Source organism: Pithys albifrons, chromosome 3 (genome assembly GCF_047495875.1).
Source record: "Pithys albifrons albifrons isolate INPA30051 chromosome 3, PitAlb_v1, whole genome shotgun sequence".
Classification (NCBI taxonomy): Eukaryota; Metazoa; Chordata; class Aves; order Passeriformes; family Thamnophilidae; genus Pithys; species Pithys albifrons.
The window spans coordinates 64,898,491-64,921,053 of NC_092460.1; the positions used below are offsets into that span (position 1 = coordinate 64,898,491).

Consider the following 22,563-nt stretch of genomic DNA (forward strand, 5'->3'; position numbering starts at 1 on the left):
TTTTCAAGTAGAGAATTTGCCAAACAAAATGTGCTTTGCTAGCAAATATACAACGTTTCCATAACTGTATTATGCAAATACCTTTTCTATGACACGTAGTATTCCTGCTATTAAGCTGTCCTGATCATCATTTTTTCCACAGGACGAATGAATGAAAACTCCGTCTTGCTCATATACAACCTGTAACAAAATGGGTAATGAAAAACAAAGAAAAACCTTTTGGTTATAATTGTTTCTCTGTCCTTTGGTACTCTATCATTTTGACTTGCCTACAAAAATTGAAATGAACACTTCTACTTTGTTAGGTAGTTTGTTATAAAGGTCACCCACCTTAAAGATCTGAGTATTTCACTTACTTAACTCAAGAAACAATAGAAAATGGAATTTGACAAACTTACTCTCTAAGCAACATACTGACTATTACTACTTTGTCAGTAAACCACAAGAAAATGCATTCAATATCTAGTATTTTTCAAATCAGCAAGTAGAAGTTCATATGGAAACACTTCACAGCTTTTAAAACATTAGAAGGCGTTCATATATAATCTGCCTTTTCCTCACCTGCTGTTAAGCATGTTGAAATTATAACCTTAATTAAAAACAGGTCATCTAGTTTATTAAATATGAATTACATAGATCTAAAAAACTGGAGCATGAGATTAATTGCCTAGTCCTACATTCAGGGCCAGCGACAAAAATTCCATTTGAATGGTAGAATACATGACAGTTGGATAAAAAAGGCTTATGGAAGTGTACACTGCTCATGCAACTTTTGCATTTAAGCACTTACAACACTCTTCACAGTATTCTGATGATGCTCTTAAAAAAAAAAAGAAACTCAGAGAACTGTCTGTCAAAATTCAGCAGGCTCTATAAACAATGCAAATGGGTTCTGTTTTACACAACTCTAAAAGAAGAGTGAAAAGTCTCTTAAGATGTTGTGGAAGTGAAATATATCAAATATATCAAATAGTAACAGTAATTGTTTTAGAACCATATTCATTTTCAAACCAAGCCGTAAACACTGCCTTAAGAAATACATATTTTTAAATGCAAAGCCTAGTAATTCCCAACTAATCACAGACAGATACTGTATTTCTTACATACTAAAATACCAGTATCTCTTTTGCTCAACTTACTCATTTGTCAGGTTTTTAAAATCACCACATCTGCAGTCAGGCCAGCAAGCTAAAACATTAAATGTGTAAGCTTAACTAGCCAGATGAGAAAACACAGGTTAAAAATAGCAATAAAATTCACTTAACTCATCCTTTCTGCTTTAGTTTTACTTCTTAAACTTCTCTTCCTTTTACACAAGTAAGAAATTTCTTAAGTGTCCCGTTTAAACACAGAAGTATCACTTGGAAGAAACCTCTAAAGGTCACTTCATATATCTCCCTTTTGAAAGATTATTAACTTCATTCCCTTTAAATATTGGAAGTCTTCTTTCCTATTCTCTATCTATCCAAAAAATCCTCCTTCTATTTCTACTGTCTGTTTTCAAATTCAATCTACTTATCACTGGGACAGGTGTTCCACAAAAAATCCAACTATTTGCATCAGTTACACTGTTAGAAGGGCACTTTTGCCAATAATGTATCACAAAGTAAACCTTTTCACTCTGGAAGATCCGCAATCGAGTAATTGGTTTTATTATTTTCCATTCATTAATCTCCCAGAAGGACAAACGATTTCTTTCATGGGAAAAGAAAACGTGATCCCAATGCCACAGTTGTCATGCAGCTGAAAAATCCTACGCTGCTCTTCGTAACAGCATCAGCTCCCTGCCCTGCCCTCCACCAAAACAGGTGATAAAACCAAAGAACATGCTCGGAAGTTTGGAGAGCATTTGTAAAACAGAGGACTTGTCACAATGCAGCTTATTTCCCTCCTACTGTTATTTAAGAGAAAAACTTCTCCAGGTCTGAAAGGCTAGAAGGCCAAGCTGTTGAGATTTTTCTTATCCAATAACAAGTGCAATCTTTTATTTATTTTTTTCCAACTGTTGACAGGAGTCTAGAAAACACAATAACATAAGTAATTTGAAGAAAGAGATGGCATTAGATATACAAAAGAAGATCTAGAAAGTGTTTTTTCACAGTTAATGCCTCTGCAAAACATTTTGGAAGTTACCCTTCTTTAATTTTTCAAAATGTTGAGCTGCTCTGTTCAGCAGTACCTGTAAGATTAGCTCCATAATTGCATTTGAACAAACTAAACTAGTTTAGAAAATACGGTTCTATAGTGGTAGCACCGGAAGATGAGCTACACTGGGCAACTGTATTTCACACAGTGTCTTTAGCAAGCTGAAAATTCAAAAATGCTACTAAGTAACATGTAGTTTGCCACAGATTTTTGTTTTCTGGTATTGCAACACTGGTAAGGTATTCAAAGTCAATTCAAAAAGGAGAAGTAACAATAAGTTACACATACAAGTAATTAGAAATTAGGAAAGTATCACAGAAAGAATACCAATAGTGAGGTTTGAATAAAACCCCATTCATCAGCAGACAACTGGAATTACACTGTGTAGCTCAATCCCATGTGAGGTCCACAAAGGTCCATTTGCTCAGTGCCTCTGCAGCACAGCAAGCATGGAAATGCCTGGTCAGTCGGCACACCTGGAGCTCTGCAGCAGCCAGGAAAACAGACATTTCAAAATTAGGCAATAGCATCATACACTGCCCTCTTGCCTAAAGTTACTGCAGAACATGCAAGATGAATGACTTGAAATGTGGGAGAAAAGACAGCAAATGCTGAAGGATTATCAGAAACATCATTAAAATATCAAGGACTTGCCTAAGGTGTGCATGCAAAATCTATGTAGCGATATCCTGGTACATATGGAGACAGTAGAAGGAATTATATATGAGCAGGGCAGGATAAGAACACTGCTGTCCTCTTATGAAAATTTGAAGTAACTTTAACGCCTCCAAACCTGACCTAAATCTGACTCAGTATTACCTGTCAACACCCTCTGCATCAGAAAGCAACCCAAACTCCTTTAACTCTTGATAATTTTTTGTCTTAATGATGGACAGTTGTGAACTAGGAAAGCCTCATTACTCCCTGTGTGAAAGAATCAAAGAGTTTTAAAGGATGTCATCTGTTCAGTTAGTCCATTACTCTTCCTGTATCATGAGACAAGAAAACACACTACTGGCTCACTATTCATTATTTTACATACTTCATCATGGTCTCTTTTACAAATGTGAAAAGCAGGTAGAGTCAAGCTCAATCTTTCATTTTCTTTTCATATGATTAGAGCCATCACTCTTCCTCTAAGTCTACACAACTTCAATAAGCCCATCATGGAAAAAAGACAAGCTCATGTTAATAGGTGTGCACCACAGGTGATCAGACAATTAACAAGTCCCTTGGGTGTTAATCAAACCCAAAGGTATTCCTTACCCCAGTGTCACAGCCCTTCCACCCACCCACCTCATCAGCATTCTGTGCTCTGCAGTTAACCCACTGTTCACAGAAACAGAAGGCCAGGGAAGAAACAGCATCTGTTGCTCATATGCTCAAGGCCAAAACAGCTGTCCAGAAATGAAAAGCCAAACTACAGATTTAAACAATGATGGTTTTGTTTTTCCTTACATACTTTTTTGCAAACATCTGTTGAACTGTCCATAGAGATGCATATTTCTCAGGTTTAGATGTTATTACACAAATGAAAGCCAGACCCTGCTGGTCCCACAAAAAAAAACACAAATGAAAAAAGAGTATTTGTCAAAAGCACACACCAACACAAGCAAAGCCAATGAGCATGTAATGTGACAGGAACTGAACAACTTTGAAAACTAGTTGATTTTAAACAAATTTTAATTATACCTTGTAACTATACATGTAGCTGGACATGTATCAGGATTACTGAAAGGTTTTCAGGCATTTACGACATTTCAGACATTTAATTCATTAAAGCTAGTTCTATGCAAAACAGTTTCCAGATTTATCTATCCCTGCTATCCTTAAGTTCCTAGAATGCTTCAAATCATAAGCATGACTAGCTAAGGCAACTTACGACTGTGAAAGCATTCAATTGGCAATTTTTTTCTGCAAGAAAATTCTAGAGAAAGTAAGAAAAAAGTTTGTATTATTTAAGTATTACTTTTAATAATGCTAGATTTTCAAGTTTGAAATATTATGTGCCCAGGAAGCTTATGTTCATAGGTCTTTCCTGCCTGTAAAACACATCCACACTGTCAGTCTGCAATCATGACTCACACCGTATTTATTTTTCCAGTTCTATAGAATGAAAACTAGACCCATTGCCTGTCTGTGTCAGAATCCTACCAAAAGCTAAAAATGGGTGCAAGAGTTTCCAAATGCTGATAAGCCACCTTGACCTGTTTGTTTGCAGGTTTCATTCCAAAGGTGCTACAGAAGTCAAAGGTGAATTCGCAAGTCATTTTAAGCAGTTGTTGAAAGCACAGTGCCACACAAACTACAGCTATTCCAACTCATATACTGACTGAGGGTCTGTAAAAACCTCAGGGAACCACAGCAGAAAATTCAGGAAAGCTGCATAAAGCAATAGTTGTCTATCCAACTGCTATGAAGAAAAAAAAACCTAAACCAACAGATGGAAGCAGCAGGATGTAGGCTCAGTTTACATGTCATGGCATATGCTAGTTAAGGTTCTGGAAAAACTGTTCAAGTATTTATAGTCTGTGTCCAGCAAAAATTAGCTCTTAGAAGTCCCACTGTTGCCCCAGTAACATTTTCTGAGAAAGAAATTGTATCATTCTTAATACCCTAAGAACACAGCACAGACAATTCCTATCTCCATATCTTTACTGCAAGGCTAACAATGAGCGGGCAGCAGGCAATGATTGCAGCTTTTTATTACCCAAGATGCCCATGAGCAGAAGGCCTTCAGCACACCACACCCACAAATACAATATATGCCAGAACACAAGTAAAGCTTTGTGATTTAACACTTGCCATTTGATGGCAATTTACAGCCCTGTGCTACCAGCTAGTGAAAGATAACAATATTGCACCCTAAGATAATGAGGTGTAGCCAACAAAAAAAAGGAGACCTAAAGTCTCTACTACACAGAACAGGGTGGTCCTGCCATTCTCACCATGTATCTTCCACCCTGTCTGTGCTGGGCACCCAAGTGCCAGCTGTCACCACGTGCACTGAATCATTCATACCTTATAGGTCTTGCTGTTAGGTCTGTCGAACACCAACAACTTGCCAGAGGCAGGACATTTGGGAGAATACAGGAGCATTGCAACTCTCCCAGATAGTTAGCTCGTCCCACATTTCAGACACTTCATACTCACACCCTGTGCTCTTGGACAGTGCATTCAACTCATTCTTCTTTTCCGCCAGAGAGTACAGATCAGGGCTGGCATTGCTCTGCCAAGATGCCCTAGAGCTTCTCTTACAGACATAGCTTGCAGCACTTATATAGTGCATCAGTCACTGCTCCGGAGTCAGTAAGTAATTATGGCACTGTAAAAATCCTGATTTTAACAACTTTTCAATAGCAGTTAATTAATTTTTGCCTTGTATTAGAGGTAAAGGACCTCACTGTGGATTCAGGAGCTGAAGCAGTAAGTAGGCATGCTCATAAGAAAGTGACAGAGTAAGAAAGTCTGAACACTCCACAGACTACAAATTAAGGAAAAATGGGTCTGTCCACAAACATTAACAATAGATATAACAGCTGCACAGCACCTTCTTTTCAGATTCTGAAGGAAAGTAAACAGATCAAAAGATTCAATAAGGTAAGAAAACAATTACAGGGCATTAAAATAAATTCCATTTAGGCAATGGTTGGCCTGAGAGACCTTACATCCACAAAAGAAAGCATCTTAGTTTAGAATTAAGCTTTAAGTAAGAATATAACTCAATTTAAAATGTAACTCAACTCTGCATTTTGCTGCTTGAATTTCCATCTCGCTCTTTAGAATAGCTGAGGTTTGCCCGGAGCTTGTTCACCCGTTCACTGCTAAACTGCCACTGGGCACAGTGGAGTACCCACTGCATCAAGGGTCTGCTTCCAGGTGCTCTGGAGTGCTCCACAAAGCATCAGGTTAACATTATTTGACCAACATGATCATCTGCTCCACAGAAGATAAGCTATAACTCCTGGCATTCAAATTTTAGTAAAATATAAATCATAGAATCATAGAATGGTTTGGGTTGGAAGGGACCTTAAAGATCACGGAGCTCCAACCCACCCTCCCATGGGCAGGGAACCTTCCACAAGACCAGACTGATTACTCAGAGCCCCATCCATGAACACCTCCGAGGACAGGGAGTACACAATCTCTCTGAGCAAGCTGTTTCAGTGTCTCACTACCCACATAGTAAAGAATTTCTTCCTAATACCCAATCTAAATCTACCCTCCTTCTTCAGCTTAAGGCCATTCCCCCTAAGTCTACATACCATTGTGAAAAGTCCCTCTCCCACTCTCTTGTAAGCCCCATTTAGATACTGGAAGGTGCTCTAAGGTGTCTCTGGAGCTTTTCTTCTCCAGGATGAAAAACTCCAACTCTCTTAGCCTGTGCTTATAGGAGAGGTGCTCCAGTCCTCTGACAGTCTTCATGGCCCTCTTTCCTCCAGCACGTTCATGTCTTTCCTCCTTCTGCCGGGAGCCCCAGAGCTGGATGCAGCACTCCATGTGGGGTCTCATGAGGACAGAGTAAAGGTGGAGAATCACCTCCAGCAATCTGCCAACCACACTTCTTTTGATGCAGCCCAGAATATATTTGGCCTTCTGGGCTGCAGGTGTGCAGGAACAGCCTCAAGCCTTTCTCCCCTGGGCTCGTCTCAATCCATTCCCACCCAGCCTGGACCTGTGCTTGGGATTGGCCCAACTCAGGAACAGGACCTGGCACTTGGCCTGGTTCAACCTTGCATGTCTTCTGTTTGCTGAGCCTATGGCTCAACTATTTTCCTGAGACAGTAAAATTTCACACCCTGCCTGCGAGTCTTAAAAGTCTTACAAACACCAAGTTTCTAAGCGCAGGTGGGATGAGGAGGGACAGTATCCCATAAATACTGTTTATGTTGTGACAAATATGAAAACGTTCACAACACCAGGAATCATACAAAAAGTTTTCTGTTTGACAACAGTACGTGCATTTTTCAAGGTGTGCCGAACTCTTGAACCACTAAATATTTCTGCTACTTATGCAATAATAGTGGGATATCAGTGTAAATATAAGTCTATTCAGGGTACCAAGAGTAAGAGCTTGAGGTGGTAACACACTGTTCCTATTTTGTGAGCAATTCTGTGAAGAGAAATCCTTACTGAACAGAAAACAGAAAGAAGATACAGAATTTCAGATTTATCACTGAATTGCTTTACATTCAAGCATAATGAAACCTTAACTAAATTCCAGAGAGGCAGAGGCTTCTGTTCAAATAAAACCTACAAAATACAATAGAGTAAGAAAGAATTACAATTGTGTACACAATAAATTAAAAAGGTTGAAAGAGTTACAACAAATAGTTTAAATCAAATACTTAATAAAATGACACAACTATGAATATTGTAGGAGCCTCTGTGCACCCAAATTTAATGACTAGAAGGTGGAACACGACATTGCCTATACAACAGAATATATATACACCTAAAATAATTCACTGTATCTGTGCCAACAAACTACCTGAAGGATGCAAAGCTAATTTTAACATACCACAGTTTAAATCTCCTGGCTAGTCCAGGCTGTAAGGAGGAGGAAAAAAAAAAAAGCTGAACCATAATCACAACCCCCACCCCCAACAATACAGGACTTACAATATTATTGTTTAGTAATAGCTACATTGCTACTTGAACACTTTGAGTTGCTGAACTAGTCAAACATCTAAGCTTTAGAGGCCAAGCTCAACTGTCTGGCCAGTTAACACTGAAGTTTTACCGCCAAGAGCAAGAGAGCAGGCAAGTGCAAAGTTACTTCTCTGACAGCCCACGTGTCAATTGGTAATTTGAGAAAGATCTTAACAGCCCGTGTGCTGAAGATACTCTGAACTCCTAGAACATAAAAAAACCCTGTTACTGTGTTTAGATCAGCTGCAATGATAGCCTATACACTGACAGACTAAAACTGAAGTTTCCACTTCTCTCCATACACAGCTTTTTACTTCATTTTCTACCACGGTTTTCTGTTGTAAGGGTGAAGTCAGTTTTCTGAAATACAGTAAACAAACTGCCATTTGCTAAGCAACAAAAAGACAAAAAGTATACCTGTCTTCATGCATGAAGTCAAAAGCTCTGAAAACCAAAGACCTTATTGCCAAGTTACTTGCAGCCAAAAACGCAACCCTAAGAAAGGGCAAAAAACTGAAGCTCACACTGTTCTAGGGCAGATGATCATTAATAAAGAATGAGTCACGACTCCAGAACTCAACTGCATTGACTGAAGTTTTCCTGAACCCAGTTAACCATCCGTATAGAGAAAAACACTGATAAGAACCTTCTCAGATACGATACAGTAAGAAAAAAAATAACAGGACAAAAGTCCAGGTAATGTAATACATGAGGTAACCATTTATCATTCATATCCCACTCATGTATGGAGCAGGAACAAGACACTACATCAAATAGCAGAGTTCTGAATCCACTGATACTAATGATGTCTGGGAAATAAAAAAAAATACAACAGAGAAGAGGAAGGCAAAGAGGGTAAAAATACAATATAAAACACAGTCTTATATAGGTGCTAAAACAAGACTCCCCCAGCTGCTTAATATACTTTCATGTGCATTCCACAGAATTACTTTGTGTAATATTTTGCAGAAAAGAACCCATACATTAAAATACAGTACTTCCATGTGATAAGATCTGCCATATAAGACTAAAGGATCGCACAGACTAATGTCTACTACTCTTTCAGAAAACTACCATCTGAAACACTCACTACAACACTGCGCAACCAGAATGAACAGTGTAACTAATTTAGGGCATCCACAGCTTGGAAACACATTAAAGAACAAAATGCCTGAAGTGAGAATGCTGGGTCTGTACTGAAGAGAAGTTTCACTAGTTTGTGAGCCTTTCTAAAATCCTGCTGCCGCCCAAAGAAACAATCTGTGGTCCAATGTATTCCCAACAGAAAAGCAACCCAGACAAAAATAAGAATAATCAGTTTTATGTATATTTCAGCTCACTAAATCAAGTCACTAAAAGATCAAACTAGTACTATATCCAAGAAAGAAGAAGTGCAACACACAGGTGGGGAAATACAGAGAAGGATGGAACTGCTCCTGAGAGCAGTGAAACTTCAAACCAGCCCAGCCACTTCATGAAGTTTGGGAGAACACAACTGTCTTTTTTCCACTGTATTAAGAGAGAATGGCAAAGAATGCTGCTGAATTAGAAATTGTGTTAACAGGTTGCATTAGTATTGTGGACGTGGCATAACTGGAAGACAGTTTTGCAATGTCTTGGAGATTTAATCTCAGACAAACAGGCTTCTTTTAAAGGGACAACGAATACAAAGCACATTCACAAGCATCTAATCCACAGGAGTTTTAGTCTCTCATATAAAACATAATAATATAGATGCTTTCAGGAGAAAGATGGTGAAGAAGATCCTGACAAAAACCTAAGGGGGGTGGGTGGGGGGGGGCGGGATAGAAACCAGCAAAAATTCAAATATTTCCTGTTATTTAATGTACTTCTGGATTGAGCTTAAAATGGACAAAACCAGAAAAGGAACTTCCATGTATACACAAAAACTGGATGTGCACAACTAGAAAGAGTTGGGAGGACAGTAAGGGTATCATGATATTTACAGCACCTAACAGCAGTAATGAACATTAAAATAAAACTGTAGCAACTCCAGCTACATAAATTGCCTGCTCCATGAAACAGATACGGTAAACTGGCACAAAGTAAGATCTGTACTGAATTTTCACACTAGATAAGTGCACTACTCAGCACCCTCAGAGCAGCACAGACATGGCTAACTACATGTTTTCTTACGCCGAGATCAACATGAGCTGAAATAATCATTTTCTGCCCTATGCTGCCGAAGTGATAGAGCAGCCCACCACACACTCACTGCCGCTACATACACAGTCCGACCGGACACCGAGATTTTAAATCCTAATTAAAAGATCCGCGTGCTCGGGAGAGCCAGGCATTGCAAAGTAACGCCCTTAGAAGACAGTCATGAAATAAAAATATTTCTATAACAAAATAATATGGACAAATCTCGTATCTGCTGGCGGGGGAGGAGGGAGGGTTGCCAGCCCCTTCCCCTCCCCGCGATATGAATCCTTACCAAGCTGTACCGCTTCATACAGGAACACTCAGGAAGAGTCCGCGGCAAGTACAAGCCCTGCAGTTCCCACCTCAACCCCGGACCGGGTCTGTCCCGGCGCAGGGCGGGCTGGCGCACACAGCGGGCGCGCAGGCCGGGCAGGGCCACCCCGCCCCGAGCACCGCCGGGACGCGGCCACGGCCGTGGGACCAGCCCCGCTCCGCCACCTCCGGCGGGGCGCCAGCGCGGCCGCGGGGGGCCCCGGTCCTGCGGAGAGAGCCCTGCCACCCTGGGGCCGGGGCCGGGCTGTCCGGGCGGCAGGTGCGGGCACAGCCCGAGTCCCGCCCGCCGGCCGCGGGCCCCTGGGGCGCAAAGGGCCCGCAGCCTCTGCCAGCGCCCGGCCCGCCCGTGCCCGGAGGAGCGGCTTCAGGCAGAGACCCCACACGGCAATGGGGAAAAGCCCCGCCGTACCCAGCCCAGCCCAGCCCAGCCCGCCCCCGTTACCTTGCCGCTCGGCGGCGCCGCCGCCATCTTGCCCACGAGTGTTTACGGTGACGTCGCGCTCCTCACGTGCTTCCCCGCCCGCGCCACAACACGGCGTCACTCGCCGCGCACGCGCACTGCGGCCGGGCGGGGAGCGGGACGGCGGGACGGAGCGGGGAGCGGCCCTGGGGCGGAGCGGGGCGGGACAGAGCGGGGCGGAGCAGTCGTGCTGGCTCGGCCTATCCCCCCCGTGTCGCTCCCCGTACGGGCTCGGGTGACGAGGCCGGCGCCGCAGGAGGGGTGGCCGCCCCACCACAGCGTGCAGGGACGGCTGCGAGTACTGTTTTCTCCCCCCTCACCCCTAAAGCTTTCCCTGAGCCACCGGAGATTGCAACTATAATTTGAAAAATGTTAGAAATTTGATAAAAAACACAAATATTCTTTCTAGTTGTTTTTCTTCCTGCTGTTGTCCAATCATAAAATCGTGGAATTAGTTGTTAAAAGGGCATCAAAGACCATCTGGATCCAACCCCCTTGCCATGGACCAGGACACCTTCCCCTGGAGCACATTGTTCAGTGCCCCATCCAGCCTGGCCAAGAACACTGTGCATGAGGCACCCACATCCTGTCTTTGCAGCCTGTTCCAATGTGTTACCACCCTCACTGTAGAGAATTTCTTCCTAATATCTATTCTAAATTTACCCTCTGCCTGTTTGAAGGCATTACCCCCTGTCCTATCACTACATGCCCTTGGAAAAAGCCCTTCTCCAGCTCTCTTGCAGATCCTTTTTAGGTACTGGAAGGTGCTATGAGTTCTCAATGTAAATATCAGGGTGTCCACAGGCACTAATAAGCTTTCCCAGTACTCATATACCAGACTTTTAATGTTAGTGAAAAATACACCACTTTCAAGGTGATGGCTTTCAACATACAACGCATTCGTATTTGTCAAACCTTAATTACAATGTCATCCATGTTAGCAAATATTCAGCTTTCATATGTCTATAGGTTTATAAAGCCTGAAAGAATTCTCCTGCAGATGCCAAAAGGTTTTGATTAGTCTTTACTTGGAAAAGCATATTATGTATAGTACCACTTTAAAAAAAGGGCTTTCACTTAATGTCTGCAACATTTGATGCTGCTGAGCACCATCAATAAAGATGTGTTTTAAGCATTGCTTATACTCCAACACCAGCATAAAATATTTTGAGCAAATAGTATATCCCTAAATATTGTTTATTCGAAACAGCCAAATGACATGTTTGCAGGGAAGTGATTTGTTACTCAGAAGGAGCAAAGGTAGTTTGTTGGGGTTTGGGGTGAGGTTTGGTTGGCTGGATTTTTTTGTTTCTGCCATAATATGGCATAATTTGCTTCTGACTTCTAAAATTAAAAACTCATTTGGTTAGAGTAACACCCATTACTGTGCTTTATACCAAGGAAAACCAGATTTGCAATTCTCAAGACAAATATTGACCTGTTGCAAAGTTAGGAGAGCCTGATGTGACTCTCTGTATATAGATATGCATAAAGATGAGAAAATGACATTAAAACATAGTAAGAACACAAGTTCTTGTAGTAATATCTAGGTCTGGAAAGCTGTATGGATGTAGCAAAAATGGACATAATTTCTTTGCTTGTCCCTTTCTTTGAATCTCATAAGAGCACAACTGAGTGTTATGGTGAATAGAAAAGGCTACACATTAAAAATGCATCACCATAAATTAATTGCTTTGAGAGATGCAGTTTTTACAGCCATCTTCCCCAGCTACACTGGTTTAATCTCATTTGGTTTCCCATGTGTTCATTTTCATTCTTTCACTTTTTTTTCCTTAATTTCTTTCTCCTTGCAAAATAACCATACATTAGTTACACATCCCTCTGTAATCCTATTTCCCTCTGCATTTCTTTCCAAATCTAACTTCCCTGAAATCTGCAATGAACAGTGGGGACTTCCTTCGCTCAGCTCCATTGCATCCCCTCATTCTGCTCCTTCAATGAAAACTGCTTTGTCAAGATTTCTTTCAAAGTTCCTGTCCTAATAAAAGCTCAGAATTAAGACTGCCATCTCAGTTTTGTTAGCCAAATCACAGTCTACAACAAACTCCTTGAAGTCTGCTCTCTTGACTAGCATGACTGCCAACTTCTCCTGTCTCTTGGACTTCATCATTAGCATATCAGATCTAAGCTTCTCTATCTTTGTAGGGAATTGTGTCAATAAATACTTATTTATCTCATTACTTACTGCCATGTTTCTATTACATCCATTAGTCCTGAACCAAATTAAAATCTCTTTTTATCATCTGCAGGCAGCTAATGGACAAGATGGTTTTATCTTCCTCCAGACTCTCTTGGCACTCATCTCTCTCTCTTCAGTATCACTATCCTTCATGTATTTCCAAGGCACACAGCTTGGTTAATGCCTCAGTCTTAGAGATCTCCCTGGACACTGTCTTTCATGTTATAGCTAGCTTCCTTGCAGCCTTTTTCTTGTACAACAGCACCAAAACATAGCTTTCCCCATCTATTCATACAGCTAAATATTTTTTCCTGTACCATTCTGTTTGCTGACAGTGATCAACCCCATTTTGATGTATTTGGACTTCTGCAGAATGTTTTTGCCATTCATGTAAGCCCATGTTACTTTAACCCTCTCATCTAGCTCCTCCTGTCCATTTACCAACTCTTACCCTTCTCCAGAGCCCAACATAAAATGCCATTATTCATTCTGAGGACAATTAACCTCCCACTCTCACTCACTGCCAAAGGTCCCATTTCCACATCGTCAACTCAGTGCTAGACTTTGCCTATTATTTGTAAAATTTTCATGCACCAAGTTGTGTGGAAGGCTCTTTCCTCAAGCTGACCTTCCTGGAGCTGTTAACTAAGTAAAGAACTAAAACATAAATCCCATTTTTATTACTGCTGGACATCAGTTAATTCTGCCTTTTCTGAAGTTACCCCCAAGTCCCTTTCCACAACACTGCTTTCCAGCATCTCATTCCACAGGTTGTATGAATATCCAGAGCTGCCCCACCCCAAATGCAGAATCTGGCACTTTCCCTTGTGCCCTCTGATTTGTCGAGGTCTCTCTGCAGGGCCTCCCTGCCTTTGAGGGAGTCAACAGCTCCTCCCAGTTTTGGGTCATCTGCAGACTTGCTCAGTATCCCTTCCAGTCATGTGTCCAAGTCATTTATGAAGATGTTGAAGAGCACAGGGCCCAGGATGGAGCCTTATGAAACCCCACTAGTGACAGGTCTGATGTCACCCCATTTACTATTACCCTCTGTACTCAACCCATGAGCCAATTGCTCACCCACCACATGATGTGTTTATCCAGCTGTGCTGGACATTTTATCCAGAAGGATCCTGTGAGAGACAGTATCAAAAGCTTTATTGAAAACCAAAGAGATGACATCAACTGGCTTCCCTTGATGAACTAGGTGGGTTACCTTGTCATAGAAGAAAATCAGGTTTGATAAGCAGGACTCTCCTCTCGTGACACGGTGCTATCTGTGACCCAGTGACCGTGTTGTCGATCAGGTATTTTTCAGTATTTCCCAGAATAAGTCTTCTCCATAACTTTACCAAGTGAGACTAACAGGCCTGTAGTTTCTCTTTCTTGCACTTCTTGAAAATCAGGACAATATTGACTTCTCCAGATTCCCAAGACCACTCAAAAATCATCGAGAGAGGTTTTGCGATGACATCAGCTAGCTCTTAGAGGATGAATCCCACCAGGACACAGTGTTTGACCACTGGGTGAATGCCAAAGCTTTTTCTTATGCTGAAATGAAATTTTTTGTCTTTCAATTTGGGTCCATTTTGTCATATTCTTTCATTGGATACTGCTGAGGAGACCAGCTGCACCTTTTTTATTCTCACTCAGAATATATTTTTAGACATTGATAAGATCTTCTGAGCCTTCTCGAGACTGAACAGTCCCTACTCTGTCAGCCTCTCTTTGTATGACAGATGGTCCAGTCTGCTAATTATCTTTGATAGCCCTCCACAGGCCTCACTCCAGGATGGCAGGTGTTTCTGTTGTAGTGGGGATCCCAGCACCAGACCCAGCATTCCAGAAGCCTCTCACCAGGGCTGGGAGAAGTATCATCACCCTCAGCCTGCTGGCAGTGCTCTTCCTGATGCAACTCAGGATGCTTTTCTTTTCTGGTTCATCTTTAGCTTATTGGGCACTGAGACACTTAGATACCTTTGTGCGAAGCTGCTTTCCAGCCTGTAGTGGTGCATTACATTATTTAAGTTTACAAACATGAATGATACAGAATACCAGGTTCCATAGGCTGATACAGTGTTAGCAGGTTCTCTCCCTTCTCCATAAATCCATTAATAAAACAATGAGATAATCTGTGGCTCTATCCTGAAGCCCAACCTTTTACACACTACACAAATGGGAATCTAAGGAGGAGGGTATATTTAACCTCGGGGCTCACTCTTCACTGGATTTTAATTAACCATCTGCTCTAATGAGGAATCTTTTGTCACATAAAGGTAGTCACAGAACACCAGCCAGCAATGAGTGTGCAGCCAGAGTGTTCCTGATTTTCCTGTTGCTTCTGTTCCTGTCACAGCTGCAAGCAGAGCTATTACTGCTGTGCCAAAAGCTGCAGTGGCTGTTGTTGCTGTTGTCCACACAGCTATTTCAGCAGAGTTCCTAGACAGTTTCCTGCATTCAGAAGTGTCAGCTGCCTACATGCTCAACCACATGGAAACCTAGCCCACATAAGACTAGTGCAGATTCTGTCAAGTCCTTCCATCACAGGCTTAATTTGTACAAAGAAACCCCTCCCCGGCAGAAGAACAAAGACAAATAATGCCAAAAATATCTTTCCCTTTGACCTTGGAAATATTGAAATGGAAATATTCCAAGCTTTGTTTTGACAGACACAACTCATAATTTTTCTAGGCTACTCCAGTTTGTCACAGACCACAAGCAGATAGTACATGGGGTGCTGTCCTGGACTCAGAGTGCAGCAAGACACCTAGGAGATAACTGCAGACCAGGTTTTTTAAGTGTCTCATATTTTAAGAGGTACCAGTCCTTAGAATGAATTGTATTGTAGACAATAAAGGAAATATCCCAGGATTTAGCTATCAAATGCTTTTATATTCCACATGCAAGAGGAAAAGGTTAAAAAAAAGGATTCTCCCATCCTACTCCACAGTGAAGAGAGCAGGAGGGAGATAAAGCCCTGGCTACATCCATACAAGTCAACCAAGTAAGCCTTGGGTATTGACCTGAAGTCAGCCTTTCTATTTTATCATTAGCTTGGTCTTTTATATAATTATGGCCCATACCATTTAAGGCTTCTCAGATTAATACCTAGACACAGTAAAGGAACAGCACAGCCACTCCAAGAAGGCAGCATATAAATATGATTTTAAAGGCAGAAGAGGACTTAATAATCACATGGATTAAAGCTGTACTACTGTGCCATCTGCTCTCAAAGGTGGAGCTCCTTAGGCACTGTGGCCCAATTTATTTGCCAGTAAAAAACATAGCCCCTGGGACCTTTACTACCCACTAGTTAAGAACTTCTCTGCTCACCAATTGTTTCTACCTCAAAGTAGAAATTGAGAGATGAACATATGAGAGCCTTTCAAAGCTGTTCCCCAAAGAAAACAAAAGAATTCCCTAACCTGCACAAGCAGACCTTGCAGACATAGTAATGCTCCATGCTTGGCTGCCTTTTGCCACAAGGTTAGACAAGAACCAGGACAAACAAATGAAGTATACATAGACCAAAATTAAAAGGAAGGAAATACCATTACCCAGCAGCACTTACTGTATTTAGAGTGTGAAGGCATGGAGATGTAACCAAGACATGAAGGCAGCACACTGGCTGATGAGCTTTCGTGAAGTATTTGCACTACATCACATTTTGTAAATCCATAACCACAGCTCTGAGTTCCAGTTTGTAACTTGATTTTTTTTTACCTGTGTATCAATTGAATTCCAGAATATGAATCCATCCAAAACATACAGGAGTTGTCACATAAGTAAACACTATGGTTGCTGCAACTGATCACCAGTTTAGAATGGCTTTGTTTGCTCAAGAAACATTTAAAAAAAATCTAAAAGTAGCAGAGCAGATATCAACAGGAATGCTCTGCATTTGTCATGGAAGGAATGATTCGTGATTGCATCAGCCTCCACAGAGGGTAGTTGGACGCTATCCCAGAGTGATGACTAAACAGAAACTGATCTGTTGTTTGCTGATTGGCACATGAATATTGCCAGAGCTAGGAATGCAGAGGGAAGGACAAATGGTCCATCGCTTCTACACGTGCACTACAATACCAAAAGGAACATTTCCTGGAAAGTGCAGGAAACTAATGGAACAACTTGGGGGGGGGGGGGGGGGGGGGGGGGGGGTAGAGGGTGGAGGCAGGGCAAAGAGAGGAGAGCGGGCAATGCTTGCTTCCTGAACTTACTTTATTGTCACAACTCTCTTCAGGGTCCACCTCCATTTCCCATACAGACTTGAAATCCCCAAGTCCTTGAAAAAGAGTCGATGTCCCATGGTCCTAGGCATTGCAATATTCACATACTAAAAGGATGGTCAAAGATTCCTTGAAGGCACCTTGATTGGAGTAATTTTAAGCCTCAAACCAACTTCATTATGGGCATATCTTACAGTTGAGGATTGTTTTGCAACTACTCTGTCAGAAAACAGTGGGAGAGTACACTGGCAATCAAAAGTGCTTTGGATACTTTGCTGCCTCTTGCTGTTTGAAATATTCACCACAGGACTCTGAAGGGTATTAACAAGCAGTGCACTTGCTCTTCACGACTTAATAGAGCCCTTTAGTGAGATGCTGACAGGCTTTGGAAAAACTAAATCTGTGAAGGAACTACATTTACTCTAAACAGCTCTAGATTACAGTTTCCTGGGGAAAAAAAATCTCATCAACTAGAAAATATGCCTTCTGACAGAAAAAATGACAGAGATTGTGAAGTCTCCCACACTGGAGATATTCAAGAACTGTCTGGATACAATCCTGTGCAGTGTGCTCTGGGATGACCCTGCTTGAGGAGGAAGATTGGATTAATGACCCACTGTGGTCCCTTCCAACCTTACCCATTCTGTGACACAAAAGTAGGATGTCATTACAAAGTAGAATGTCATTACTGTCTTTTAAAAAGTGCAAGTGAGAGAGCTAAGAACAGCCAAAGCAGAAACTCCTCTCACCTTGCCCTGCTTTTCCATGTTGCTTGCCATTTTCACTCAAGAGTATCCATCCAGTTCAAATCCACAGCATCACCTGAACAGCAGTTTTCACAAGGGAAGCAGGAACAAGCATTAATTGTGGAGATAGGACATTAGTAGGTTACGAACTCATAGCTGGTGGAAAATTTCCCTTAGCCTTGGTTCCATGGTTGACTTGGCTTTGCTGCATACAGGCAAGTGTCCCTGCGGCTATGGCTAAACTGACAAATGTGGTTCAACGACAACTGTTTCTTCCTCATGAACTTTTCTGAGCTGCCAAAGACGAGTTTTGAGAATTAAGGCTGCATTTTACTGGGGTTATGCTCGTGCTATACTCTCTGGGGTATAAGCTAGCCTGGTTTGACACCTTAATGCCATCTTTCATCACATCATGCTCAGAAATATTGTATTTGTAACATAAAATGACCTGTGGTCTCAGATTTTACCAAATCTCTTTGTAAGCCAGGCCACTGCCCTAAGCTCCAGTAACTTTCAGGGTGACTTTATTACAGACTGTCATCACATTTCAAATTCTGTAACATAACAAAATGTAAGATATAACAACTTTCAGATGTGACAGTTTTCTCTGTGTTGATTTTCACTACACCTTTTTCTCCTTCCTATTGATCCATTTCCACAAATTGTCACTTTTGATATTAGGCATTGATAGACTAGCAGTTGTGATAAAGAAGCTCTTGCTTTGTAGTTGATTGATCATTTGGAATTGATTTATCACAGCACTATCTTCCTGTAAATGCACTGGTATATAGAATACTCCAAGATTTATTTAAGAACTCCAATTGCAGCAATGAACTGGAAAATTTAAGATTTGTGAAGCCTCTGCCAGATACAATTTTTAATATGTTTTGTCAAAATGTCTTTTATCCGCAAATGCCAAATCGAATATTCCTACAACATTCAACATTGTCAAGTTACCTGACATGAAAAATGCTGTATCCTTTTCAGTATTGGCTTTTACCCTGCTAACACTTTCTTTCTACTTGATTGAGTCTGGTAACCTCAATGAGCTTATCCGATGAGAAAGCCATCCAGTGAGACAATCATTATAATGCCTGTATGATCAAAGAGCGCTGACAACACTTAAAGCTTTAGGTGCTTTCCTCTTCTCTTTTCACTAAGACAAGCCTGATTAGACAGTTTTAAGTTTCCTGTTCTGAAAAAGAAATTACTTGTTCTCTTCCACTCCAAGTCCCAAATTTGTTGACTTTTCAGAATGGAGTGATGGTTAATTTGAAGAAGAGCCTGCAAATTAACAGTTTAAACAGTTCAAAAACATCTCTTACATGAATTTGGATCTGTCACAGAATAGCAACTATTTGGCAACAGACAAGAAGTAGTCCTTGCTCTCTCCACTCCTCTCAACTTAGCTTTCTGATACGTCACTTCCCCTATCCAAGAATCAGGAGTCAGATACAATGGTAGCAGGAACTAAACACTAAACTTCCAGTATTCTCTTCCCTGGTTTTCAGACAGGATATGACCAATTGCTAGGGAAGATTGCTGTAATACCGCTACTCATCATCCTTCTTTGTCTTGCCCTCAAACTGTGTATCCCCTGGGTAACCTACAATGAAAAATTAAAATCCCTTCAAAAGATCAGTGAGACTAGGGAAAAAAATACTTGTCAACATGAAAGAAAAGCTCCTCTTGAGAAAAAAAATGACTGTTCTTAAAGTGAGAGGAACTGAGTATTACTGCTATAATACCTATCACTGTATAGTAGATCTAGAGAAGAAAGCAGAGAACGTGTGTTTCCTTTCTTGGACATAGGGATCTCCAGCATCCAGAGTCCTGTAGTAGTAATTCATTAACAACACAGGTCAGTGCAGCCAGCATGCAGGAAGAGGGAGAAGCCCTCTTTTCACAGTCATCCCTGCAGCTGCATCAGGTCCACGCTACTTGCCTGAGTGCACAAAGCCTTGGAAGTAGATTAAAACAATTATATCTGAAGTCTAACATTCAGCATCCTGGTACTGAATAAATACAATCAAACCTCCAAACTGGCCAGTGGAATATGAATGAGTACGCAGCTCCCTCCTGCAATCAAACATTATTTTATGGCTGTAGAACATGACAATCAATTTAAGTCCTTGGCCAATTTTAGAAAACTTAAGTCTTAAAATTTTAAGATTAGGAATTAAGAGATCATTTTGAAATAAGTTTTCATTTTAGGAGTAATTTTTCATCAGATTACAGTAAAAACTTCTCCAAGCCAAACTATTTTCTGTTGTCTTGGACAGAATACTCCTTTGGTATAATGGTAAAAGTTTCAAAGATTGTGATTTTTCAAGCTGTCTCACAAGAAACATTCCAGATTCTTCACAATTCTCAAAACCATTTCCATCTCATTCTGCTCAGTATGAGCCAATGACACTCCAAAAATGCAGGAGCAAAGAGTACACATTGTTATTTGATAGAAAAAGACTCTATTTAGTAGACACCTACATCATTGAGATGTATACGCTTGCCTAAATAGAGAGAAAATCCTGTTATTGAGCTGAGCCCTCCAAATAGTAGCATAAGCAAGTGCCCAGCACAGTTAAGAAGAGCCAGTTTTGGGCCCTTGTTGAGCTTGCACAGCGAATAGTGCCAACGATCCTGGTCATCAGCTGCAACTCCTTGACACAACTGTAGTTAAAGGTTTCCTTAATACTTCCTGACTTCTCAGGAAACAGATATCCTAAGATTTGATGCAAAGTAAGAATAATAAAGTCAGTGAAGTGTAAATAGTTCATAAATTAGAATATTCTAATAAAGTTTTAAGTAGGTTAGTATTGTGCCTAAAAGCCTGTTCAAAGTTAGTTGTATTCTCTTTAATGAAACAAAAATGGTATCTCACAGGAGAAACAACCTAGGAGTGACCTTAGAAATCTTGCATTAGGCACTACCATTGCTGAGATAACTTGCTAGCAACTCAAAGAAATGGTTAACTTGGCACCTCACTCAGCAGCCTACAACCAGCACCCTCAGTTTTTCCTACATGCCTCTTTCTTCCTACTTCTCCTTTTACTTCCACTAAAAGCAAGAAAATAACCAAGAGGTGGCTGCTTTTAACTTATTCCCATGCTCTACTATTCATACCGCTTAACTGCATTCAGCTTGTGGAGATTCCTGACTGGCATTTGTCCTCAAGTAGGCCTCCCATCCCTCCTACCTTCTTTCAAGTGTAGGAGGTTATTTTGTTTTTTTTCTGGTTTTGGTTGTTTTTTTTCCCTTGAGTTTTGTGTGTGTGCATGTTGTGTTTGGGGTGCTGGGGTTTTAATTTCTTTTTGTGTATGTGTTGTGGGTTTTTTCTGACAGCATCTAGTATTTCCAGACAACTCATTTGAGATCAAACCACCTTCCATGATGCCACACCTTTCTGCAAAGCTTTTCTCATCTGGTTGGTAATCTAAAGTAGACATGACTAAATTCTTCAAGAGCTGTAGTCAGAGATACAAGACGATACCTGAAGAAAAGAAGTGGTAGGATAAAAAAGAATAAGGGATACTTTTCAATGTGGTAGGAAGCAAGAATACTTATCCACAATGCATGAACACTGAAGACAAGCATATAATGAAGGTAACATTCAATTACTTGACTGCTTAAAGAGATCATCCAATACAGGTCATCCAGACATTAGATATCCCCATCTTGGAATCCTGCCCAAGATCACTGCAAAAGATAAAGTCATCATCCCAATTTTTACAGCTAGTTACACTCATCTCCAGGTACTACACATCTGAATTTATTAGTGTCCTTGACTGACCCAGTCTATTGGGTCTTTTATAACTTCTGAACTGTAGTCTAAGTGCAGTATACAGTGTCCATAAATAATGGTAGCAGAGATACAGACTGCTTCACTGAAGTGACTGGACTTTGGTTTGTTAGATTTTACTTTAGCAAGTGATAAAGTTTCGTTGGTAGCTCATGTATTCGTAATAACAGCATCAAGACTGTGAACAAGTCCTTAAAAAGTTGTTCTAGAAAAGTATTTGTAGCAAGTCAGACAATTTTATTTAGTATGTGAGTAATCTTTGTCAAGTTTTTATGTGAGGAAGTGTGCTCAATGTTGACTCACATGTAGTGCAGCGAGTGTCTGGCTGGTTCTATCTGTCCCACCACAGAAGGACTTTCTAAAGACAAATGGCCTTGTTCTCTTGCACACTTCTCACAAGAATGAAAAAAACAGCTTACTTGCTTTCAGCCACAAGAGTCAGGAACTTCTCCTTTAGATTTACAAACCAGGCACTCGAGATCAAATGCAAGATTCATGAAAAGCAAGCAACATAGAGAGTAAGATCCTGCTCAAATACAGAAACACAAGCTATTTGTGCTTTCCTATATATCAAATGCAAAGAACATTCTCAGTATCTTTGATAAAGATGCTTTTTCCTGGAGCTGTTGTATGTTGTCTGCTAGAACTGAATAGCTCAAGTGTTATGTTAATCCATATAAACACATAATAACGTTTTCACTTCTGCCTTGCAAACCATCTTCACTGACTTCAAGAAGCTCTATTTTTGTAAGGTTATAAACCTGTGCTTTGCAGGGTGAATTTCATAAAGTCCAACCAAACCGCAGCATACACAGAAAGGTTTCCAGTGAGTACTT

General features: G+C 40.9%; 1 protein-coding gene across 2 annotated transcripts in view; it reads right to left on the reverse strand.

Moving 5' to 3' along the window:
- The window catches only part of TBC1D15 (TBC1 domain family member 15), a 34,179-nt gene extending 23,337 nt beyond the window's left edge, over positions 1-10,842 (reverse strand). Inside the window, exons 1-2 of one of the 2 annotated variants that reach the window (XM_071552210.1) lie at positions 10,739-10,842; positions 82-180 (exon numbers count right to left, since the gene is read on the reverse strand). In XM_071552210.1, coding sequence (XP_071408311.1) covers positions 82-180; positions 10,739-10,765 — 126 coding nt within the window. In that variant the 5' untranslated portion in view covers positions 10,766-10,842. Of the gene's footprint in view, positions 1-81; positions 181-10,255; positions 10,356-10,738 lie in introns of those variants that run through there. The other variant, XM_071552211.1, reaches the window with a different exon arrangement.
- Positions 10,843-22,563: the final 11,721 nt, after the last annotated feature.